The sequence below is a fragment of the Pseudopodoces humilis genome, chromosome 16 (genome assembly GCF_049639895.1).
Source record: "Pseudopodoces humilis isolate 2021_Gansu_Grassland_sample_001 chromosome 16, ASM4963989v1, whole genome shotgun sequence".
Classification (NCBI taxonomy): domain Eukaryota; kingdom Metazoa; phylum Chordata; class Aves; order Passeriformes; family Paridae; genus Pseudopodoces; species Pseudopodoces humilis.
Window position 1 is genome coordinate 1,364,422 of NC_142215.1, and position 25,341 is coordinate 1,389,762.

At 44.7% G+C, this 25,341-nt stretch overlaps 2 protein-coding genes across 21 annotated transcripts in view; both read right to left on the minus strand.

Annotated features, from left to right (window-relative positions):
• Positions 1-458: 458 nt before the first annotated feature.
• On the minus strand, positions 459-3,192 carry C16H15orf61 (chromosome 16 C15orf61 homolog). 3 transcript variants are annotated; one of them, XM_088063183.1, is made up of 3 exons: positions 2,858-3,192; positions 2,165-2,286; positions 459-1,110 (listed from the first exon to the last, which is right to left on the minus strand). In XM_088063183.1, exons 1-3 carry the CDS (start codon positions 3,189-3,191, stop codon positions 1,012-1,014), a joined length of 555 nt encoding a protein of 184 aa, XP_087919309.1. In that variant the 5' UTR covers position 3,192; the 3' UTR covers positions 459-1,011. The 3 variants fall into 3 exon arrangements, with proteins under 3 accessions (XP_087919309.1, XP_005521710.1, XP_087919310.1); XM_088063184.1 differs by lacking the exon at positions 459-1,110 and adding an exon at positions 1,120-1,275; XM_005521653.3 differs by lacking the exon at positions 2,165-2,286.
• Positions 3,193-4,191: 999 nt separating this feature from the next.
• IQCH (IQ motif containing H) overlaps positions 4,192-25,341 on the minus strand; it is a 67,402-nt gene continuing 46,252 nt past the window's right edge. For all 18 annotated transcript variants that reach the window (XM_088062972.1, XM_088062976.1, XM_088062975.1 and 15 more), the window contains 7 exons: positions 20,682-20,802; positions 19,448-19,734; positions 13,892-14,050; positions 11,452-11,577; positions 10,858-10,919; positions 8,907-9,015; positions 4,192-7,658 (listed from right to left, as the gene is read on the minus strand). In XM_088062972.1, the coding sequence (XP_087919098.1) occupies positions 7,557-7,658; positions 8,907-9,015; positions 10,858-10,919; positions 11,452-11,577; positions 13,892-14,050; positions 19,448-19,734; positions 20,682-20,802 (966 nt within the window). In that variant the 3' untranslated portion in view covers positions 4,192-7,556. The remainder of the gene's footprint in view (positions 7,659-8,906; positions 9,016-10,857; positions 10,920-11,451; positions 11,578-13,891; positions 14,051-19,447; positions 19,735-20,681; positions 20,803-25,341) is intronic.

Sequence of the window (25,341 nt, forward strand, 5' to 3'; positions counted from 1 at the left end):
CAGCCCCTACCTGTCTGACGTTTATTTTTGGATTTATGAAAACTGGAATGACCAACTTCCATCACCAGCTGTGGCATTTGGAACTGACAGCATTAATTGCTGGCACTAAATCCCAGCACCAGCAATAGGTACAGGTCTTCCTATTTCCATAGTTCCAGATTTTCAATATCCAAAGAGTTCCCCAAAAGCATCTTCTTTTTGCCCAGGTTTCCAACTGATAGGAAGTCATTTTGTCATTGTTCGTTCCTGAAGCTGTGCTTGGTTACAACTGGAGAAATCAGTTATTTTACATCCAAAAATTGAGATATTCTTGTAATATTCTCCTCATTAATTAAAAATACCAGCAATTTGTCCATTACCACAGAGGACTAGATTTTGTACTTACTTATAAAGCAATCAAAAGAAAAATAACAACATACAGCTGGAGCTCAAGAATTGCAAAAGATACAAGCATCAAATGTATTTTGGATATTTTATTTAAATATCATTTCAAGAAATGTGATACAGCTATTTTGCCCTTCTTTTAGGGTGGGGTTGTTCTTTTTTTTTCCCCAAAGACTCTTCCAGGTGACTGTGATCACAGATTCAATCACAGTTACACCTGTGACAATTAATTCATTATGAAATACCTAGACAGGATCTACACCTGAGCAGCTTTATCTTTTCAGGGAGAAAAGATTTCCTGAAAATTCACAGTTTCCTTGCCCACAGGCCACAATTCAGTTCTCCAAGTTGATAAATGCATCTCTTTAAATCATCACAGGTTTGTCCAGCAGTTCCTGACTTCCAGACATACCCTCAGAAATTCTAATTCTTCAACTTCACAGACCTCTGCAAAAATAAATCTCTCACAACCACAAGGTCCCAACAGCTTCCTGAAACAGCACAGTATGAGAACACAGTGTAAAAACCAAGTTTTTCAGTTGTTTTTAGTCAAAGGCAGCAGGTGTTTGTAGCACAGAGCCCACCAGAGGACAGATATTCAGTACATGGCTCCTTCATCTTCTTTATTTAGAAAATAAATTGTGACTGGGCCATGGCTGGTGTGAACAGTCTCTGTGACACGGGCAAAGAACCAGGAGCCAATTCCATACAGTAAAGTTGGGATGCCTAGGGAGAGATAAAAAAACGTTACACACACCACAGTGAGCCAGGGAGATCAGAGTGAGGAATGGGGACTCCAAAATGAAATGAGAGGGAAGGCATTCCTGGAAAAGCTGCCTTAGATGAATTTTGTCTTTATTTAAATGCAGCAGTCGTTGCTTAACACCTTTCCTGTTGACACGAGGCAGGAAGCAGCAATATGCAGGAATTATTAGAAAAAGAAAACAGGATGAAAGAAGTGAAACATTGCCACATACATGTGATTTCTACTGATTAAAATATATATATACATCCAAATACTAAACCCAAACTATTGCAGACAATATTCTATTTATTATAAAAGGAAAAACAGAGGTGGATTTAGGCCCTGAATTCAGAAACACCAAATTTAACATGCCTGAAGCTAAGTGCTTCAAGCAGGATTCTGAGGGAAATAAACTGCCTTTTTAACCATGTTTTATAATTATTTAAATATGCGACATGGAGAGTAGTTGTGAGAAAAACAAAGGTGTGACTGGGTGGAGGGAAAAAGAAAATCATATTTAAAGGTGCTACTAAAAAATCAATCTTTGTGACCATAACTTCTCACTGCGTAACTCTGGAAAGATCAGAAAATTAGGACCTGCACATAAGTTTTAAAAAAAAGTCACTGAAGACTTGTGGAGTAAAGGAAATTGTGAAAAATTAAATACAAAATTAAAGAACATATCAAATGTTATGGCACTGTCACTGCTGGCATTCAAATAAGCTTCGGATCTGCAGCCAAAGTTTTGAAATTATACACTTCGAAACTTAATATGATATATTAAAAATTTTAATATTAACAATTATATCTACTTTTATATTAATAAGGTACTGATAAAGCCTTTTTATTTTAAAGACTTATATTCCGGCAGCACATTAGGATCAAAGCCGCCTGACTATTCCTCGATCAGAATTCTTGTCCTATCAGACACTGCCTCAAAGTTTTGCTTCAGGATTGTTTAGAGGACAGAATCCACGGCACCCGGATTTCCAGATGGAAAACGCTCCCCACCGAAGGCTTGAGCTGTTTAAATACCGAGATATCCGATCTGTGGCTGTCCCAGGCGGGCAGAGCAGCTCGAATTGGTTGAAATCCTCTCCTGAACCAGGCTCCAGTCACGGATCTGCCCCTGCCCTGCGGCCACAGCTCGGGAATTCCTGAGCCCGGCCAGGGGGACAAGGAGAGAGGGAGAGGAGGGACACGAGTAAGGAGAGAGGGCGAGGGGGAAAGAGAAGGAGGAGAAGGGAAAGGAGAGAAACAGGAACAGGGGATAGAGAGGGAAAAGGAAAGAAAGGGGAAAGGAAAGTCAGGAACAGGGGAAAGAGAGTGGAAAGGAGAAAAAAGAGGTGAAGGGAGAGAGAAGGAAAAGGAAAGAAAGGGGAAAGGAGAGAAAGACAGGAACAGGGGAAAGAGAGTGGAAAGGAGAGAAAAAGGAATAGGAGATAGAGGGGAAAGGAAAAAAAGGGGAAAGGACAGAAAGAGAGGAACAGGGGAAACAGAGAGAAAAGGAGTGAAACAGAGGGGAAACTGGGAAAGCAAAGAAAGAGAGGGGCAAAAGGGAAAGAGAGGGAAAAGGAAAAAAAGAGAGGGACAGGCGAAAGACAAGGTCAGGAGGAAAGCGAGAGGGAGAAAGAGAAGGGAAAGGAGAGGGCGCGGGGCGGAGCTGCCCGGTCCGAGCCACCGTCCCGGCCCCTCAGGCCGCCCCTCACGGAGCCCGGCCGGACTCACCGGCGTTGAGCACCTTGAGGGCGGTGAAGAAGGCGTCCTGCAGCGCCAGGTCCTGCGGCGCGGAGCGGGAGCAGTGGTACTTGATGAAGGGGAAGCAGCCGGTGCGCAGCACCAGGTAATTGGCGCCGTCCACGGGCCAGTTGAAGTGCGAGAGGCCGAACTGGTCGTTGTGCACCGCGCTGTACTTGACGCAGAACGAGGTCCAGTGGGGCAGGCGGCGCTGCCGCAGGTGCTGGCTCAGCACCTCGGAGGCGGCGGGACGGGCCGGGGCCGGGCCCCGCCACAGCAGCAGCGCCACGGCCGCGCCGTGCAGCCGCCTCAGCAGCGCCCGCATCCCGCGGGGCTCCGCGCCTGCGCCCGCCCCGCGCCTGCGCCGCCCGGGGGCGGGAACCGAGCGGGAACCCAGAGCCGATGGGCCCGGGAATGGAACGGGAATGGAACGGGAACCCAGAGCCGATGGGCCCAGGAACGGACAGGGAATGGAACGGGAATCGCCCGGGGAACCGAGCGGGACAGGGGCCCGGGAAAACAACGGGAATCTTCCGGGAATGGAGAGGGAATGGCCCCTGGGTCTGGGCCCCTCGGTTCAGGGTGGACACTGAGGGGCTGGAGCGTGTCCGGGGAAGGGAATGGAGCCAGGAAGGGGCTGGAGCCCCTGGAACAGCTGAGGGAGCTGGAAAGGGGCTCAGCCTGGAGAAAAGGAGGCTCAGGGGGAATTTCTGGCTCTGCACAGCTCCCTGCCAGGAGGGGACAGCCGGGGGGATCGGGCTCTGCTCCCAGGGAACAGGGACAGGATGAGGACATTGTCTTAAGCTGCACCAGGGGAGGCTCAGGGTGGACAGCAGCAGGAATTTCCTCACAAAAAGGGTGGTCAGCCATTGGAAGGCGCTGCCCAGGGAGGTTTGGAGTCCCCATCCCTGCAGGTGTCCAAGGAATTCCTGGAGTTGGCACTCAGTGCTCTGGGCTGGGGACAAGCTGGGGGTCAGTCACAGGCTGGACTCGATGGTCTTGGAGGGCTTTTCCAACCTCGGGGATCCTGGGATTCAGTGACAGACACACCAAGGCTGAGCTGAGGGGATGGATCACCCTGAGCCCTGCATGGAGCGAGGGAGGAGTGGGAGGATCACAAATAAATGGACAATTACATTTTTAGAAAGGTTTTGTTGACACCGACGTGCTGAGGGAGCACCTGCAGCATCACCAGCTTCACCTGTGCTCGGGAGAGAATATCCCACTGCACTGGGTTTACCTGGCAGACCTCCCTAAAATCAAGTGTCAGACCCCTTCAAAAGAAATATTTTAAAATCACAGCCTATATTCCATTTTTTCTAAGTAAAAGCTAAGGTTTTGAACCATTTAGCATTCTGATTGAGAGGGGGGAAAAAGTCCAGAAAACTGAGAAATGGAAGCAGATTTTTTTTCTTTCAATAATTGCAAGCAGTATCTCAAACTTGGCAATCTTAGACCATTGAGCTATCTAGTATGAACACGGTAATTAATCAATTACTACCCAATAATAGGCCCTGTTTACTTATTATACTACATGTGTGTAGAACAACTAATTATTAATCATCACCAGCAACAAATTTCCCCTTCAAGTTCACCTCCCTATAATTAATAGAGCATACAGTTTAGCTTTAATATCTTTCTTAGTAGTGATAACAGTGGCTGAAGATAGAAAAGTTGGAACCTTGTGCTGTGCTGAAGGGCTGAAATAAAGTATTGAACCTTAAGAGTGATGCAATGCTGTTGTATTTCATTAATTGCATTAATGAAGGTTGTCAATGATTGTAGTTCTTCATCTTTTGTTCTTCAATATAACAAAGTCTAGTATAAAATGAAACACAGAGGATCTGCACAATGTAGCAGGGGATGCCTCAGATTTTCAGTATCCCATTGTTAAGTGGATTTGATAGGAATGTTTAAGGATAGCCTTAAAAATCCAGGGATTTATTACCTTAGCCTAGGTTAAGGTGGTAAATTCTCCTGATCTTGGGGTACTGGAGATCTTCCAAGAAAGAGGGAAGGTGAACATTTCATTTCAGGAGACATCTGAAAGTGGTTGGGTTGACAAACTGCTTTTTTTTTGCTGTGTGCTCAGAGTTGTCATTCTAAATGTGGAAATGTGGGCTAAAAGCTTTTTCTTTTCCTTTTTTATCCAGGGCTTTAAACCCAACTACCTAGAACAGCAGACCCAGTTTCCAGTGTCATCAGCTCCAGGTAGCTCTTGACCTGAAGAGGTCTGTGCTACACTAAACTCTGGCTGGAACAAAATCCACCAAGTGCTGCCAGTTAAACATCTCCATTTCCAGCTCTGACTCCTGGGGAGCACAAATCCTTTATTTTAATTGTCTGCAACCTCTGCAGTTGCTGCCAAACCTGCTGTCCCTCACCTCCTTCCATGAGCATTCCTCCACTCCCTGCAGCTGAGGAAGTAGCTCCAGCTTTTGCCCAAATCTGGCATTTTCTGGGGCAGTTTCTGATGAGAAGCCACACTTGGGGCACCTTTAATCTTTTGCTTCACACTTGTTCTGTTTTCTTCTCAGCTCATGTTTGGAAATTCAGTCTACAGTTCAACAACTCTATTACCCTTTTAATGAGTGGGAATAAATAATGCAGTAGTGTGGAGAGAATTACATTCCTGACTTTTTACCAATGTTATAATTTCATTTTCAGTCTGCAGCATTGCTAAAAGAACACACAGTTTTGGCACCAGCAGCATGGGAGCTGAATGTGAGACTGAATGTGAGAGCTGAATGTGAAAGCAGTTTCAATCCTTCCATCAGCTCAAGGCTCAGAAGTGTTAGTAGTAATTAAAAACTTTTTTTTTCCCCCCTCCTCAAAATACATTTCACACTTTGCACAGGCTGAGAAATCTCTCTCACCACGGGAACTTTCAGGTCGCTTGTTTCCTGCAAAAACAGGTACAGTTTTCTTTTGTCAGGGTAGAACAAAGGCAGAAGGAAGTGCAGGTTTCATTTCCTCCTAGGACACTGCAGTCTATTAAGTGCCAGTGAACTAATGAGCCTCTCAGACCTTATGTTGTTCTGGCTTGGATCAAGGCTTCCTTTTCTTTAACCCTTTGCAAACCAGCTCAAGTGCAGCTAAATTCCACCTTGGGAAAAATCTCTGTGGCCTCTGGAGTATCCAAACCCAACACTACACTGCTGTAGAACAGCAATAAAACCAGGAATTAAAAATACTCCTGTGGATTTTGATTTGAAGCAGGAATCGGAATTTATGCAAATGTTTTCATCTGCAATTAATTAATTCTGTGACCGAAGTAGAAGAGGTAAAAATTCCACAAAAAATAATGTTTCATGCTGAGGAATCAAAGATTTGCTATCAGAAAAAAACTGGGTGCTGATCTTGTGCAACTGCTTGCTCTCATTTAGTGTTTGTGTTAAAACTGGTTTTGTCCCAGCTTTTTGGGAAGTAATTCCAAGGATACTTGCAATTCCTAGGATAACAGTCTTCATTCAATGAGATCTGCTCTTCCATAGTAAAATGTGGAATGTGTTGTCTGTTGGGATATTAAGGATTTGATGGATAAAGGTGATTTTACAAATATATTGTCCTTTAACAACAGTGCACAGCAACTGTGACCAAAAGGATCACCAGTATCTAAAACACAGATGGTCAGATCTGCAAAAGTCATGGAATTCCAGGAATCATAGTGCAAGTGGAATTCTGTTGATGAATTAGTGCTGTTACTGTTCTTCCTGATAATCTGAAAATGACCATAAAATAACTGCTGCAAAAGTCTTTAGCTAGCAGAAAACTCAGCACAACATTAGAGATGGCTCTGCAGAGGAATGTGGGATTATTGATAAAGTGGGGTTAAAATTAAGGCATTTATAGGCAAAAGAACCATAGGATAAATTTGGGTTGGGATGGACCTTAAATCTCATCCCACTTCACCCCTGGATGGGCAGGGACACCTCCCACTGTCCCAGGCTGCTCCAAGCCCTGTCCAGCCTTGCCTGGGACACTCCCAGGGATCCAGGGGCAGCCCCAGCTGCTCTGGGCACCTGTGCCAGGGTCTCGCTTCCCTCCCAGGGAAGGATTCCTTCCTAATATCTCAACTAACCCAAATCTCTTTCCATTTGAAGCCATTTCCCCTTGTCCTGGCACTCCAGGTCCTTCTGAGTAGTCTCTCTCCATCTTTCCTGTAGCCCCTTCAGGGCTGCAGTGAGGTCACCCCAAAGTTTCTCCTCTCCAGGTGAACAATCCCAGTTCTCCCAGCCTTTCCTCCCAGCAGAGCTGCTCCATCCCTCTGCTCATCCTGGTGGCCTCTGGACTGTCTCTGCCAGGTCTAACCCTGGACCTCCTTTCCTGCCTTTCAGTGTTCAGTATTCCAGCCCACAGCCTGTTGGAAAATTTGGGCTCTCAGGGCTCTTTTCAGTGGATCTCCTGCTCCGAGTGACAAAGGCAGCAGGAGCCCATTAATAAGATTTTTAACCCACATGCTGAACTTCAGGAGTGACAACAGGGACATGAGGAGCCTTGGGATGATCCTGTGCTTTTCAGCAAGAAAGGTGGGATGTTCCCAATGCCACAGCCAGGAATCACGGAGATTTTCTGTCTCAGTTAACGTTATTTCACACACCAGCTCAGAAGGAAAACCAAACCTGTTCTTACAGATGAGGAAGCATTTCCAGAAGCATAAGGAATAAAGCACTTGAACATTTTCTGTTAACTATTCTTTCAGAGCATCTGCTTCCCGAGGTTTCTCTTCTTCCAATCCCAGTTTGTTTTCTGCTGTAACTCCTAGAATTGCTTCAATATCTCGAATTGCCATCTGTAACAGATTTCAGGAATACAAGTTATTTAATGGGCATTATAATGGAATCCAGCAGCCAGGGTGCACAGCTGGCAGTGCCTGCCTTGAACAGGTAACAGGGTTACACGGGACAGGATGCACCAATTAAATTTAATATTACTTTGGGGACACTTGGGGGAATTATTAGTAAATATGTACAAATCCCAGGTAAATAAAAATGCAATTTGTACTCCTAATTAACTAACAAGTGTTTTATTTCACATATGTTCACTCACAATGAAGAAAAGTTCTCTTTTATATTTTTGTTCAGTGGTTGCTTTTCATCCCCTCATATTGAAAAATGGGATTTTTTTTCTTGTTGTTTATTCTGTAACATGTTGAAATTTAATTATGTCTTCCCCAAAATCTGTCATTTCACACTCTATTTGAAAATCCAGTCAGGGTGGAAAGAATCTGCTATAAATTATGTGACATGACTGAAGATACAAATCTAACACAGCGTTCCCCTTTCACAAAACACACAGAGCCAGGATCCTGCAAAGTTTTTATAAAGTTAAAGGTGATGCAGCTCAGCAAAAGAAGTCCCTGTGGGAAGCTGAGCAATTCTCTGGAATCCAAAATCAGCTTTGTCAGGAGGGCTTGTTCCATGTCACAGGGTTGGATCTGTGATTGCTTTCCTGGCTGCTCTGGCAGAGAGCTGGGGGAACCTCCCCAGCGTGAGCAGCCCCTGTGCTTTGTCCTCCCCCCTCCTCCAGGGATGGGGACACTCAAAGAGCAGAGAAAATTTGGGAACAAAATCCTCTTGGGAAATGGATGGTGGGGTGAGGGATGGGAATGAATGGATTAGTGGCTGCCTGCTTAGAAGAAATCAGTGTTAATAATCCAAGCAGTTATTATCAACTGAGAAATTTGTTTCTAATTTAAGATTCTTACCTTGATGGTGTCCCTTTAAAATAAATCAGGCAATTGTGACAGAACTGTGTGAGGCAGTGCCAACAGCTCCTTTGCTCTTCCAAAGGACACTCAGGAGCATTAGATTACAAATAACTTCACGCTCAAGGATGTCTCTTTTCAAAGAAAAAGTTTCAAACTTAAATTTAACTAACGGGTTCCGTGGGAGACCGACTACACTGACCCAGACACTGTAAACCACACACAGCCAGTGATAAAAAAGGAATGGTTTAGCACTTGTTTATGATCCAGCATGAGGTATTTGCAGGCCTTGTACAGAAATTAACCAGGATCGTTAGTTAATTAACACCTCACCTTAAAATTGGTCTCGCCTTGCATATTAGGTGCTGATATTTCTTGATGGATGATGAAGAGATTGCGAGCAAAGGTCAGGAGGACCCCCTGGAGATCCTCTCCAATTGTTCTGTTAATGATATCCAAACAAATGAGTTTACCAATGATTCCCTTCACATGCTTAAAAACAATCGCCCTCTCATTTGTGCCTGCCTGGTGCTGGAATTTAATGAGGATTTTCAATCTCACAAGGTGAAAATCTTCAGGGAGATATGAAAGATGAGGCTCCATTTTAACTTGTCAACAGAAAGGATTTGTGTAATAAATAATTTTTATTAATCAACTTAGCAGAAGTAAGCAGAGAGGTTTCAGCTACTCCAAGTAAAAGGTGACTGCTGAGGTAGGACTGAGGCAGCAGAACACTTGAAACACCCACATTAGTTGGGAAAAACTGTTGCTTCAGCCTAAAATTGGGAAAGACGTTTCAGCAGGATCAACATTTCTGAGATTGTTGCAGCTTTTGAGGCTTTGGTTTCCCAGTGGTACACGCAGACTCTCTACGCTTTATGGAACAGGGAATTACACTGAGGAATAATGTGCCTCATTAACTGGAATCGACCACAGATCTCTGATGGAATAAAATGGGTAATTCTCAGAGATGTTTCAGGTATTTCAGTTATTTTATAAGCTCCAGCTCCTACAATCTTGAAATTATTTCCCAATTAAGGCTATGAAAATGCACTGAAAATGTGATGGCAGACAACAGGAATCCTCTTTGCTGCAAGCTGAGTTTATTTCTTCTTGTCCTACTACCAAAAAATCAGTTTTTTCCTTCCTGCAGAGGCTTCTTCTGTGCTGGGAGATCGTTAGCAGATCCCATTTCTGCCCTCCCTCTCCTCTGTAGTCTTTCCATGTCAGTCATGCTCTCCAGAGCTCTAAACATTTTCATTGCCTCCCTCTCACAGAACAGCAGGATTTCTTCCAGCATCTCCCAGGATACACATTTACTTTTTTCCACAGGATCAGGACATCATTTGATTCACAGATCCTGTTCCCAAAACCTCCTTGTTCCTCATATTCATTACTGCTCTCTAAATGTAATTTCTTCCACCTGGTTCCAACCAAACCTAATTTGATTTCTCATATTGTTCCTTCAATTTGTGGAGATAATTTTGAATTCTATTCCTGCCCTCCAGAACACTTGCAGACACATCCAGCACTTGAAGAAGCTGTTTTGTTATCCAGGTCATTAATGAAATAGCTGCAGCATCAAAGGAATACAGAACAGGCTGAGAACAGAACGCTTCAGCTCCTCACTTATTACATCTTATTTTGGCAGGAAACATGGGCAAGAACAATATAAAAAGGCATTAAACCTCACCCTCCTTTGCCTGGTGGAAGTCAGGTTTTTAATAATGTTGCCTGGAAGAGTAAGCCTGTGCTAATCCATGGGAGAGATTGCTCCTGACAGGGAATGCAGCTCTCCTGAAGCCAATTCCAGCTGGTCCTGAGCCTGCAGTGCCACCAGCCCTTGGGCTCAGCACATTCCTGCCCTTCTTTTATTACTGAATTGCTTAAAACCACCCCAAAACTCTCCCAAAAGGCAAGCTTGGGAGAAGTCAGGGCACTTCTGTGAGCAGGAGGTGACAGTCAGGTGTTCTGGCTGTTCATTCCCTGCCTGGCCTTTGTCACTCCCTGCACACTCAGAGTGTCCCCAGGTGTTTGTCACTCTGGATTAGGGACAGTCCACACTTACATCATTCCCAAACTGTGTCCCAGAGTGTCCCCAGGTGTTTGTCACTCTGGATTAGGGACAGTCCACACTTACATCATTCCCAAACTGTGTCCCAGAGTGTCCCCAGGTGTTTGTCACTCTGGATTAGGGACAGTCCACACTTACATCATTCCCAAACTGTGTCCCAGAGTGTCCCCAGGTGTTTGTCACCCTGGATTAGGGACAGTCCACACTTACATCATTCCCAGGCTGTGTCGCTTCTGGTCTTCATACAACACAAAAACTGTTCCTTGTTTTTCCTGTTAATTAAGACAAAATTGCTTTATTTATTCCTGAAAGAGTGGTAATTGCAATGAATGTGTTACAGTACACACCCATAGCTGAGAAGGGCTGGTTTGGAATTGTGTGTAAGGAATTCTTGCTCAGTTTAAATAGATTATTGCTCCAACCTATTGTAGAGAACACAGTAAATACAGCAGAGTCTATTCCAGAGCAAATCCTTGGGTTTCAAAGCAGTAAGAGGTGGTCAAAAGTAACTTAAAAATTATCTCCTTAAACAGTTATTTTTATCAAGAATCAAGTTAACCCCTGAAAGTCTTACACACACTTAAACTGAAAGAAAAATAAGTGTATGTGGTATTTGAGAACATGGTTTAATGGTGAACATGGGGGTGGTGGGTTGCTGGTTGAATGATCTTAAAACCCTTTTTCAACCCTAACAACTCCATGATTTATGATTTACATTGCTAGAAGTGGTTTCCTCATAAAATAATTTACAAACAAACCTTCTGCAGAAGGAATTTCACATTTTCTCATCTTTCCTGTTCATACCTGGAGGTCAAATCCAACCCCACGAGCTTTACAGGTGTGGAGGAGAAGGTTGTAGGAGATCCCTGAGAGGCTGGAATGTCTCAGCTGGCTGCTGGCCACGGCACACCGGGGGCTGCTTGGGGCAGGCTGCAGAGAACAAGCCAGCATTCCTCATTTTCACACCGCTTTACATCAGAACCTAAATGCTAAATTACTGACTTTTCACAAGGGATGGAGGCACAGGACAAGGGGAAATGGCTTCAAACTGATAGAGAGTAGGGTAAGGTGGGATGTTGGAAGGAAATTGTTCCCTGTGAGGGTGGGGAGATCCTGGAATGGATTTCCCAGAGCAGTTGTGGCTGCCCCTGGATCCCTGGAAGTGCCCAAGGTCGGGTTGGACAGGGCTTGGAGCAGCCTGGGACAGTGGAAGGAGTCCCTGCAATGGCAGGGGTGAAATGGGATAAGCTTAAAGTGCCTTTCCAACCCAAACCATCCTGGGATTCTGGGATTCTATAAACAGCTTTTTGCCAGAGCACTCAGTGTGGCAAGTAAGACTCCATTTGGAGGAAATCCTGTTCCTCACAGGCTCTGCTGGACACAGACATTTCTATAAACCCCTGTGTGATAAATCAGATCCACAGAACCGCTCTTTCTGCACCACATTTTGGTGTTTTCACAGCTTCAGTGGTCACTGAGCCCCATGAGAGCATTGAATCCAGCCTGGCCTTGGGCACTGCCAGGGATCCAGGGGCAGCCACAGCCACTCTGGGCACCCTCACCCTCCCAGGGAGGAATTTATTCCAAATATCCCACCTGACCCTGCCCTCTCTCCCCCTTGGAAAAAGGTCAGTGATGCATCAAATTTAAACTCTGGCTCAGGCCAGAAGAACAAGAGATGTTGCTTTGAGGAGCTCTGAGCAGAGCTGTTCTAAACCAGGGCTTTCCTGGTGTTATTTTTAATGTTGGACTCTTCCCTGGGAGCAGGGGCACTGCACATCAAAGCCTGTAATTTACAGTATTTCCCCTAAAATGATATTTGTTTTGACGTTGACTCATTTAAGTTGACATAGCTGAAATCCTGATCTAATACATCTCTGCCTGAAAATTAATCATGTTTATAATATTCTGAGAATTAATAACACCCATTGCTCAAGTCATTAACTTAAAAAAGGAGCTTCCAAAATCTGTTTCTCTGCAGTAGGGGACCACAAATAAATGAATGCTTGATAAAATAATCCAAGCAGCAGTTTAACAAGCGTAAACTTGAATGTGGCTGCAATAACACAGAACTATTGTTTAAGGGTTGGCATCAGGTTGATGAGGTGCTTATTTCAGCTACAAAGCATGCATACACATGCATAATGAACTGCAGGATGAATTATTAATGTGTTGCTTATTTAGCCTCATCTGTCTAGAAGATAATGTATCCTAACTATAATGAGTGATTGGTTTTGTACATAATTACAGGAGCAGCAGTATCTAGGAAATTTGTTCTTTCAAAGAAGGAGTTCTAAAAATAAAATCCTCGCACAAACTCCGGGGCTGCTCCGTTTTATCAAAATCAACCCTACCAGCATGGAGAATATCTAATAAATTAAAAGGGACAGAATCATTATTAACATCATAATTTTACACAAAGTGTTTTACTTAATCATTCATTACAGATCATGTGCAGTAAAAACATTTGTCTCTTGGTTTGTTTCTTTTTCTCTTTTCCTGGGAGACTGCAGTCTTGTAGTTAACTCTTTAGGAGATAAAAATCGAAGAAATACAGAAAGATTTAGAAATAAAGCATATAATGACAATTTATGTTAATTCTGACAGAACTTTAATTAAAAAAAAAAAAGTTGCTACTTGATTACTTTTCATTTCTGAAACTTGGACTACAGGGACTAATCAGATGTAATTTACTTCTCTCCAACTAAAAGTGGTTGCTTGACGAGAACAATGGATCAAGAGCTCGTTAACCTCTAAATTACAGCTCCATGACATTTTTGGAATGGTGATACATTCCCTCCTCTATGGATGGAAAAAAGGGAGCTGTGAATATTCTGTCAAAGTATGGCAAACAGCTTTTGTTTTCTATCCCTATGTGTATGTACACAGACATACATTTATTATGCTGACTTTTCTAAAGACCTTTCTTCCCATTTTATAGAACCCCAGAATACTTGGGTTGGAAGGGATCTTAAAGCCCATCCCATTCCATGTGCAAGCCATGGCAGGGACACCTTCCACTATCCCAGGGTGCTCCAAACCCTGTTCAACCTGCCCTTGGACACTTCCAGGGATGGGATTATTCCACTTTAACTCCTACTGTGCTGTTATCCCATGGCTTTATTAACCTGGTAAAATCCAAGAGTAGCAGTTTAAAACCTGAAGGGATCAGATTCAGCTCCTCTAGAGCAGATAAACTGGCTGTTCCATGCAGGATTATATTTGGGACCACATCACTGCTTACAGGTTTTGTCCCCTCGTGCTGAACCCATTGGCTTTTGCTCTCCTTTGATCCCAGAGGTCCTTGCAGGCCACAATCCAGATTTCCATCTGTCACGTACAACAGGAGCTGAGTCAGGGCCAGCTGGTCACTGTAGCAAAGGTCAAGGTCTGTTGCCCACACCTAATCAAAACAAAGAGGGACATCCAAATAAGTTAAAATGAACAACAAGAACAGTAAAATTCAGCAGTTGTGAAGGAACATCTCTGCCTTTTTTTTTGTCCTGTGTGTTGGCATTCCTGCTTTTGGCTTCCTGGTGCTGGAGCAGGGCTGGCAGTGATGAATATGTGAGGAAGGAATTCCTGGTGGGAAGGGAGGTGAGGCCCTGGCACAGGGTGCCCAGAGCAGCTGGGGCTGCCCCTGGATCCCTGGGAGTGTCCAAGGCCAGGCTGGATGGAGCTTGGAGCAGCCTGGGACAGTGGAAGGTGTCCCTGTCCCTGGCAGGGGTGGCACTGGATGGGTTTTAAGGTCCCTTCCCACCCAAACCATTCTGGGATTCTGTGATTCCACAAACCACTTCCAAACAGGAGCAAGCAGAACTCTTCTGCAAGTTCAGAAATAATTTCTCAGGCAGGACTCACGAGGCTGAGGGAAGCACTGTGGATTGCTTCTGCAAGGCTCCTCCACCCCAATAACCAGAACTTGGTTTTCCCAGAGGTTTTTCCCACTTAAAAAAATCCCTGTGCCTTCCCTGCCAGTGAGCAACGTTCCCACACACCAAGATCTGCCCTACAGAGGACCCCTTAAAACAAATCTCCCCGTGAACAACTTCCTCAGCCCTGGAATGGTAAATGGACTCATTATAAGGATATTAAGGGGTCAGGCAGCCAAGGCCTCTTGGAAAACTGGAGTCAATTTCAGAATCATATGCACAGAGTAATGCCCTTTGGATAATGGGGAATAAATCACCCCAGTAACAGTTGTTAATGTCTAACTGCCAAGTATCTGTTGCTGTATTAAATATCCTATTTGTCAACTTAAATATTTCCTGCTGCACGGTCTAAAATGCAAATTGGATGCTAATGGCTGGCTTTACTTAGTAATAGGGGAATGTTCCCCAATTATAATACTTAATTTTCTTCAATAATTTATTATTTATCATCACTTCTGCAAGACAGGAAGAACTTTGCTGTCCATTTCTCCTTTTCTAGTGTGTGCTAGCCTTTTCAACGAGCCAAATAATAATTAGAAACTATTCATATGGTGGGAGCATTCCATTAATTTTGATAAATATTATCAACAAATCTGTTGTTGTCAATGTGTCCTAGATCTTATCTGAGCTGGGTTTTACACTCCCAATTAAAACTTTGCCCTCAGAAGGAAGTGGCAGAGCTGCCTGAGGGAACCAGGGACTGAAAATCTTGGGTATCTGAGGGCTGTTCACTGGCTCCAAGTGAAGTGTTTGCTCTTAATCCAGACCCTGATATTACACCTGACCTCAAAATCCACACCAGGAAGCTTTGCTGGGCACAAACTGAGCTGCAGGAGGCGAGATGGACTGAAGGGGAACTGTAAAAAAAGGTTAAGCAAAAACATCCCTGCGGCTGAAGTGAGTCCCAGAGCAAAATGCTCTGAGGCTGAGGATTTAACAGCAGATAAAACATTTAAAAAGCAGCCTGGCAAAGCTAAGCAGCCATAAGCAGTGGATAAATTCATTCCACCCTCCCAGGGATTCACACAAACCCCACCAGGTGTGGGGCAGCACCAGCGTTGTGCAGGAGTTCCTCCCCAGATCCCACCTGGACAGTACCTACAATTAAAACACGTGCTAGTGGCATTGTTTTAATTTCAGATGTAGAGAGAAACCCATTAATTACTTGTGTGATCCTTTTCACATCATCTAAACAAAGTCCCAGCATGCCAGCCTGGCTCCAGTGCCTGCTGGCACGTGCCCAGGAGCTGCTCTGGGAAGGACAGGAGTTCTCCTGGATCCCCTGCTCCAGGGAATGGCTCCAGCTTGCCCAAGGAAGGGGCTGGGAGAGCAGGGAAGAACAGAAAAAGCTTTTAGCAGGGCAACTTCAATGCTGGAAATCACAAGATTGACCAAATACTGGTTTAGGGTGTTTCTCTTTGCTTCCAGAGGGGACTAAATAGCTTTTGGATGTGGTTTCATCACCTCAGCCCAATTTCTGCTGCTGCCTACAAAATGAAGAGTTTGGATCTCCAGGAGGGATGAAGGAAGGTGTCCATCCCCTCCCCTGCTGTAACAAGGGAGAGCTCCAAAACCTCCTTAAGCTTCACGTTCTCCTCAGCTAAAGTCATTGTAATATTTTGCATTTTCCAGTGTAAGGTGTGAGGAGGAGGAGGAGGAAGAACAGGAGGAAGGCAAACATGGCTGGAAGCCACCTGTCCACCTCCTTTCATCCCTGAGCCTGGGGCTGAACCACCCCTGTTGGAAGTGAGAGCAGCCAAATGGTCACTCCTTGGTGCCAGCTGGGATCACCCCCAAGGATGGTTTTCCTGGCTCAGGACTCTTCGAGAACACTTTGATTGTGGCCACGTCCCCTCCTGCCCTGGATGTGTCCCAGAACATCCCTGAGGTGGGGGAGAAAGGAAGAAGGATCAGATGGCACAAGATTTTCCAGCTTTTTCCTAGCAGGGGATTCCCTTTTGCCATGGAAACACAAAAATGCCCTTTAAATCTCCTTTGTGCTGCTACAGAAATGGGAGGATACAGGGCCTGGACAAGGGGTCTGACCAGATAAATCATCCCCTCCAGTAAATCAGGAGCTCTTAGGAGATGACCTGTGCAAAGGTGAAGTTGAAGTAAAGGATAATGAAATCCTACAGATTATTCCCCATTTTCTGAGCACATACAATAAGGGCACGGATGTAATTGTACATATTTATGATTGGAGGTGTAAAACCCTGATAGGGTGCATGGAAAAATTAGCAGAACACAAGGAGTTTTCATCTGAAATGTGAGGATTTTCAGAATTTACGTTCAGAAATTAAACTGGAACAGAACAGCCTAGAACTGATATTTGATTATCAAAGTTCAAAGGCAGGGGGTAGAGGCAGTAGTTAAGATTTTAAATCGATTTAAGACTGGTTTTAGGTCACGCTAAGCAGAGTACATATTAGGACTCTCCAGAATCCCACCAATGGAAAAAATAATAGTTAGAAATACATCCTACAAGACTTGCTGGCCGTTTATCCAAGGAAATACTTGCTTCCAGGGGATTCTCCTTTGGCACACACAGCTTCAGAGCCGGCGCTTCGTGGTGAAGACATCTCCAGTGAATAAAGTCACAATTATGCCAGAATTCTTTACAGCTTCCATAAAAACGCTTCAGCTTTAGAATGTAAACTTGAGAAGGCAAGGAAACATAAATTCTTAAAGAGTTACTAAATTACAGCTCGGCTCTCTCCCGTTTAACTGTTTTGTCTGCAGCTGGTATCGACGGCTGCGTTATTGTAAAGAGCTCCCGTGCTATTTTTAAAGAAGTGCTTGAGTGATACTGTAAAAATGTCAATTAGTAAAATATTAATGCAATGGGGCGTTGGAAAGAGAGTGGCTTTTACGACTTTTAAAATCTGCACGAGAATTGATTGGGGCGGTGCTGGCAGGCTCTCATCCGGCTGCCATCTCGTGGCAGCTGCTGGGATGGGCTGGGGCTCACCCAAAAACTTCAGTTTTAGGGCTCTGCAACTCCTCTGTCCTGCTGGATATAAGGATGGGAGACAGCTGATGACAACACCGTGGCTCTTGTTGGAAAAAAAACCATAAAAAATGTTCCATTGTCAGGAGAGATCTTCGGACACGTGTGGGAATTGTTTATCCAATGTTCCCTCATTAATGCTGGGAAAGGCTGGGGCCGTGTAAAACCTGTCAGACCCACGGAAAAAGGGGATTGGGATCCTGCTTCTCCAAAGTATTATGTAAGGAAGTTGATGTGTTGAAATATTCCCACTCAATCCAGTGGATTTATCTGGGTGCAGCTCCCAGCTGGGATCTGACGCTCAACACTGGGCAGGATTTCACTCTGGTTTCACTCACATTTCCAAGGCTTTGCTTGGAATGATCATCTTGGAAAATAAAGTGGGAATCAGGAGTGGTTCACTCCAAATTACGCTTTTCCACTTCTTCCCCAAGACACTGAAAACATCATCTCCATCTCCCTTCCCCTCAGGATCAAGGCACAGGTGTAGCTGAGATGGAAACAAATTCCTGAGGCAAACAGGGAATTGTGAGGAGCCCCAGCTTTCCCTGCCCCTTGGATCTCTAGGCTCCCACTGAGCTGTGTGACAACGCACATTCCTTATCCATCCTTTCCTCCTAGTGCTCCAAAGATGAGTATTTTCTGTAAAACATGCTTGGGAAGAATTCCTGAGTATCCTGTACTTCCAGGAAAATGCATCTGATTCTCCCACCTAATGCATTTGAGTGGACACTTGTGAAACGAGTGAGCAAATGTTCCAAGGGTCTGAAAGGATTTCTTGTTTGCCAAAAAAATGGTGCTTTCATGAACATGGGCCTTTGTGTGATCTCTCTCTCCCAAGACAGATGGCCTCATTAATTGCCTCCACATCCAGTTAAATTTAAAAACCTGTGCTTAAATAATGTTAAAGTTGTGGTACATGCTGATAAACATAGGAAATGTTAAGGTAAAAATCAGCTGGGAAAAAGGGAGGAAAACCAAGATGGAACAGACAGGAATTCTAGGAAGACACAAGAATCACTAAATGATTTAATGTGTCCTTGTTTGTGCCAGGAAGTATCACAACAATTAATAATCCAGGAAGCATTCCTGCATTTCAGTTACCTCCTGGCTTGAGTGAAGCAATTGGCAAAACTCCCGTGGACTTCTGTGGGTGAAAATGACATCCCTTAATCTTTTTAAAGCTATTTCCATGGAACTTATCCAATATGGCTTATCCAGAGTTCTGATTATGATGCCTGTGTACATCCATTTTGGGAGTCAAATATCACTGGCATGGGAATTCCAGAGCTCACAAACCACTGTGAGGGTGAGGCCCTGGCACAGGGTGCCCAGAGAAGCTGTGGCTGCCCCTGGGATCCCTGGAAGTGCCCAAGGCCAAGCTGGAAGGAGTTTGGAGAAAGCTGGGATAGTGGGAAGTGTTAGAATGAGGGGTTGGAATGAGATTATTTGCAAGGTTCCTTCCTACCCAAAGCATTCCATGATTCCATGATTATTCTCATTCTCTGGTGCACCACAGCCACCCTGCAGTGCTGTCAGTTACCAAAAACCTGAAAGTTCCCCAGTTCCCCACAGCCTTAAAATCCAGGGATGTTCCCTTTTACACTGAGGTGTCCTCAGTGAGGATTCCAGAAGAAAACAATGTCAGGAGGGTGAAAAACAATGAGATGCATCAGGTCTGCATCTGAGGCTGTTAGAATACCCCATGTGCTTTCCTCAGCTCACACGCCCCAGAGTTTGGAAATTGTTTGTTCCAAAGGACAAAGCTTTCTCCTGATATTTTCTGGAGTTCCATAAGAAAGTTGGAATTTCTCAGTTTCAGGAAGACAGGGTGAGGTAACAAACCTGCCCCACTCACCTGCTGCTCCCTGGTTTGGGGATGGGTGAAAGCCACAAAGTCCACGGAGAAGTAGCCCAGCACTCCTTTGGATTTACAGGCCTCCCCAATTTTCAAGCAGAGAACTCCAAGAACCTCTGGATCCACGGAACGCTGTGGGATGGTGGTGCCTGAAGATCTGAGGGGCCCCTCAGCGTGGAGCTGATCTCCAGATGACAGCAGTGTCACCTCCCCCGTTGGCTCTATCAGCAGATCCACCGTCAGGTTGGCGACGCTGGCCGAGAACGGGAAGGCTTCGATCACTCCGCCTGGAAAGGAATTTTCTTGGAATCAAATCCACAAGTGCTGCCCTTTGGAGTGCACAGGATGGAGCCACCAGCTCCAGGGGGGATTGGACACACAGCAAATAAATCAGTGGAATGGGAGCAGCAGAGCCAGAATCATGGATCTCTTGGAGGAGAAAGGAGTTTAATTAGAGGCTTTTCAATCCCACTCCAAACTGGATAAATCCCACAGCTGACTGGAGAAACAGGCTCTGGGATAGTGGGAGTGAATCCAGCTCAACACCAGGCCCACAACAGCTGGGAAATGCAATGTTGGGATTGGGGGGAGCTGTAACTCCTGCTGTGAGCTCATCTTGGAGACTCCCATCCATGTAATGGTCTTAGATAAGAGTCTGCCTGTGGCATTCACCCACAAGAGGAATTTGGCATGGAAATAACAACTTCCAGCATGGTTTTCCATAGGAAAACCACCAAGATTTGGCATTCTGGATTTGCCTTTTCATTGCGTGTAATGCCATAACCCAATTTGGCGGGATAAACTGCTATGTAATAAAATTGGTCCTAGATGTGTTAAGTTTATTTAAAAAGAAAAATATCTTCAAGGCTTTGACTCATCCGTGTCTCTTCCATAAAGAAATCTATATATTAAATATTCTCACATTTACCTCACGTGCTGGAATTGCCTAAAACCTTTCCCCATATGCGACAGCCTTTGGTGCAGCACCCAAGGATTAAGGAGCTTGTGTTTATGGATTCAGAACCCAGGATTAATATGGATTAAAAGCTTGGATAGGACAAATGAATGATAGAACAGTGGCCTATAATTCATTGGTAAATGAACATTTGAAGCGTAATGGAGAAATAAAAGGAGATAAATATTTAAATGGGCCCAAGACTAACAAGAATATGGCAGACAATATGGCATAATTACTCCTTCTAACACTTCCCAGCGACTTTGCAGTCTTATTTACCTTGAGTAAGAAATGTTTGGAGGAATTTTTCCCATGTAGGGAATCGTTTCTCATTGACTGGCTGTACGTGCTGTGCTAAAAGGCCCGGCAGCTCCTGGGAGATCTTCACCAAAGCTAGCTCCTGCAGAAACAAATTAAATAGAACCACAAGCAATTTTACTACAGAAATGAAAACTGCTTGTGGGGTGATTAAAAACCAGGCCTCCAACAGGCAAAAAAAAAAAAAAAATGTGGTTACTGTTTACCCACAGTCAGGAAGCCTTTTTTAATTTTTCTACTTGCTCTTCTTCCCTCCTCCTGCAAACTGTCCTTCTCTGAAAGCCAATCTCCCCCTCAAGCACAGCATCTCTCGCATTATAATTTATATCAATAATTGGATCTGGCATCTGAAAATGCCAGGTACTTGGTAACTGCTTTGGGATCAATAGCAGCAGTCAATAACTTGTACATTGCTGGTATTTCGAAGCAGCATATTGAAATAGTCACATATGCCAGCAATAGTTTTACTGGTTCTATGTTGAAGCTCTTTATCAACCCAAATACGCTTTAGTTAGGAAAAAAAAATTAGGAATAATCAAGCAAAAGCATTTCTAAAGCAGGAGATATCCTTTTAAATCTGTAAAATATCTGTAGCAAACTCCCAAGTGCCTGTGTCTTTGGTGGAATTTGATTAGTCACTCCACAGCTAAAGCAGCTTTTTTCCTAGTTTTAAATTCTTTATTATCACACACACAGCCCAGCCCCATTAAATACAGCAAGTAACTGCTCTGCTTTTACTGCTCCCCAAAGTCCCAGAAGAACAGGAGCATATAAAGTGCAAGGACCCTGACTGGATTGCTTCAGGCTCCTTTTCTTGCTGCTTCATGAGCCTCCCCCTGCTCCCCTGGGGCTCTTTCCTCTGTTTTCCATCCTCTCTCCTCAGCACCCCGTGCTGCAGAAATGACCAACCCTCCTCTGATCCTGCCAATGTCCTCAGCCACAATCACTTCATCTCAGGCTCTGGAGGAACATGAGGAAACCTCATGGCTGACAGCTAAGAATAGCAAGGAAAAAATTAAAGCTGTTTTTCCGGAGCAGTGAGTTTGTAGAGATGGGCTTTGTCACGGAGCACATGATGTAAAGTAACCAAAAATGCAAATTCTGAATGACTTCGCTGTGATTTGCCTACCAGAACGAGGAGGATGGAGAAATGATTAGAATCACTGTATGGTTTGGGTGGGAAGGGAACTTAAATCCCATCCAGTTCCACTCCTGCAATGGGCAGGGACACCTCCTGCTATCCCAGGCTGCTCCACCCAACCACGGACATTTCCAGGGATCCAGGGGCAGCCACAGCTTCTCTGGACAATTGGGGAATCTGGGATTAACTCTGCATGCAGGAGAGCTGGATAAACCCTGGTCCTGCCTGCAGCCACCTTCAGCCTTCAGGAAAGGGATTTTCCACCTGTGCCTCAGCTGCCCAGCCATGGAAGGGATCTGTTGCTGTCCCTGCCTCACATGGAACTGAGGGAAAAAATGCCTTAAAAATATTGAGGTGCTTAGATGGTGATGCTGATATGGGATATGTGGGCTCCTATCATATAATAAGGAGAAAAGGATGTTCTTGACTTAAAAAATATCACCAAAAGGGGGGTTAAAAATGGTTTTAGTCCATAAATCAATACACTAAGCAGCACAACCTCATGGCAAAAACAAAGGAGCACAAAAAACATGAGATCCAAGCTCAGAATTTACCCAGAAACAAAGGAGCACATAAAACATGAGATCCAAGCTCAGAATTTACCCAGAAACAAAGGAGCACATAAAACATGAGATCCAAGCTCAGAATTTACCCAGAAGCAAAGGAGCACATAAAACACGAGATCCAAGCTCAGAATTTACCCAGCTTCAGTCTTTACCCTGCTCATTTCCTCAGGATCTGAAGGAGGAATTTTGGTTTTGGATGGTTGAGCTGACTGGAACAGCAGAGCAGTGAGCAAATATCCATTGGCCTTGTGTGGGTTTGTGTTTGTGCTGAATTATTGCTGAGCCAACAAGGCACAGGCTGAGGTGGCTCGTGAAAATCACCGTGGCTTTGGAGAGAGGATGTGAGCCATGATGGATGTGCTGGAATTGCTGCCCCACAAATCAGTTCACAGCTGGCAGTGCATCCAGCAACACCTCTGTCACTCCCATCTCATCCCTCAGACCTGCTGACTTTGGGTATTGAGCAATTTCAACAGAAATACAAAAACAAACAAAGCAAGAGGTGTGCGGTGGCTGCCTGGAAGATTTTGATAAATCACAGGGGGTGAAAACCAGGAATGTCTGCTGGATGTGGAGGCATTTGGGAGTGCTGTGCCCAGGCTTGTGTGAGTAACAAACTGGGACACAGCTTTCCAGTGCAACAATTCCGAGCTGTCTCTTGGAGCTGGAGGATCGCGCGTGGCTGTGGAAGACACCTCCCCAACCTGGCTGCAAAATCAGGCAGAACTTCCAGGGGACTTTTCCTCTGCCTTTTCAAAGTTCTTCTTGCACATCTAAGGTGATGGATAATAAATCATGGAATCCTGGAGTGGTTTGGGTTGGGAGGGAACTTAAATCCCATCCCATTCCACCCCTTTCATGGGCTGGGACACCTGCCACTATCCCAGGCTCCAACCTGGCCTTGGACACTTCCAGGGATGCAGGGGCAGCCCCAGCGCTGGTGACTGTGGAGGATGTGAGCACCAAACCCGGCTGTCTGACACAAACAAAGCAGGATTTTAAACAAATAATCAGTTGAGGGAAATCTGGCACACTCCCCTGGAGCTCCAAGCACACGTGGCAGGGCTTTGAACACTGCCTGGGCTATCGGGGTGCTCACAGGAGGGAGTCACCCTTTAAGGATCAGCACCTGGAATTCTGGCTGGAGGCGTTTTTTTGCAACTGTAAGCTCTAAAAAGGCAATAATCCTGATTATAGGGAGTTTTAGTAGGCAAATTCAAGCCTGGATCCAACATTCACTCATGAAGTCAAACCTTTTAAAAGGATCAGTGCTCAGCTGGCTAATTTCATTTAAATTGGAGAGCATCTCCAGCAGAGCCTACCAATGTTTTATCTCTTGATGTGGTCCAAAACAATCCAGGACCACAGGCTCAGCTGAAACAGGGAGCATTTGTTCAAATCTTGCAGCTGATGTTTCTTAGCAGAGAAATGAGCAGCCCAAATATTCTTTACATCATGTAGAAATCTTTACATCTCTCCAAATTGGTTTTGCACCCTTTTATAACAATGAAGAAGCACCAAAAAAAAAAAAAAATTAAAAAATTACAACTTTTTCCCACTAAATGAGAAATAATTTCTCACTCTTCTGCAAGATGAATTTTGAAAGGTTTTCTTAGGCAGTTGCAACAAAAGATTAGGATCAAGTGTGGCAGATGTTGAAGGCAGTGGTAGGAAATCTGCTGGAGATAGATCAGCCAGCAAAGAAAAGACTGTTGAGAAGATAAATAAATAAATAGGAAGAAGAAATAGAAACAGGAAGAAAGATCTGGGGCAAGAAAGAGGCTACAGAGCAGAATGTGTAAGACCCAGGGCTTTTTAGCTAAAAGTCAGATGGAAAGGAAAATATTTAGACCTTGCAAGCAAATAGAGTGAAGAAAGGAACTCCAAGTAAGTAAAGCTGAGTGGGCCAAAGAGGAATAAAATCAGCAGAGAGCTCCTGAGCAATACAAAGTGCCACGACTCTGCTGCAGTCAGTGGAGCTGTGGCAATTTTTGCCACTTGGATGACACAATGACAATTCCTACCATTTATAAGTACATCCTTTCTCTTGTGATCAGTGGAGCTGGGATAAGTTATTCCAGTCTGGATGGGAATTGGTCCAGCCCAGCTCGATCTGATGTTCTCAGTGACACAGAAACCATGGAAGAAGCCAGTGACTGCTGCCCAAATGTCCAAATAACTGCCATTACTTCCTATTTTGCAAATTAAACTGATTGGACACTTCTTTCCTAATTCAGATAGGTCCACCCTGGCCAGAAGCACAAAGTACCACAGTGAACAGAATAAATGGAGAGATCTATAAAACTGGGAACGGCTTTGGAAGCGACACACTGAGCACCCCTCTATCTATCTTGAAGTTTGTCACCTGATTTAAAGCCTGGGCTTTTCACTGTTAACTGCAAATTTTAAAATTAAAAAAGTGCCAATTTTGCCTTCCCCAGAGCTGGAAAGGCATGTTCTGAGCTCAGGTCCCATCATGGCAAACAGCCGTCATTACCGCCTCACACAAATGTTTTTCCTATGTAAAATTGCTTTGTAAAATATTTGCTCCATCTGCTGAAAGGAGCAAAGACAATTTTCCCTGATAGCTAATGGCCCATTTCAGCTGCCTGGCATTGAGTGGGATGCTGAACACAGAGCCCAGAATCCTGCACTTCCCTGGGCTCATCCTCGCTCGGAGCCGGACACGGGGCCGGGATTGCTCCCACTCGAGGGGTTTTTGTGGGGCTGAGGCACATCTGCCACGCTTCAATAAACCCCACAAACAGCCCCTTCCCACACTCCCAGAACAAGGAGCTGAGTTCCCTTTCAAATCTCCAGCCCTTCAAGTGCTGTTCCTTTTTTCACACCACATGGGGCCACGTTTCTCCGGCCGGGCTGGCGCTGCCGCTCTGCACGCTGAGGGTTTCGGTAC

Bases quoted from the DNA above. Each gene is read 5' to 3' on its own strand.
- C16H15orf61 (XM_088063183.1), bottom strand. From the start codon at position 3,191: ATGCGGGCGCTGCTGAGGCGGCTGCACGGCGCGGCCGTGGCGCTGCTG. The intron at 2,287-2,857 runs GTGAGTCCGGCC...GGCCGGGCTCAG, and splicing joins CCTCAAGGTGCTCAACGCCG to GAATTCCCGAGCTGTGGCCG. The intron at 1,111-2,164 runs GTATTTAAACAG...ATCTCTCCCTAG, and splicing joins GCCACAGATCGGATATCTCG to GCATCCCAACTTTACTGTAT.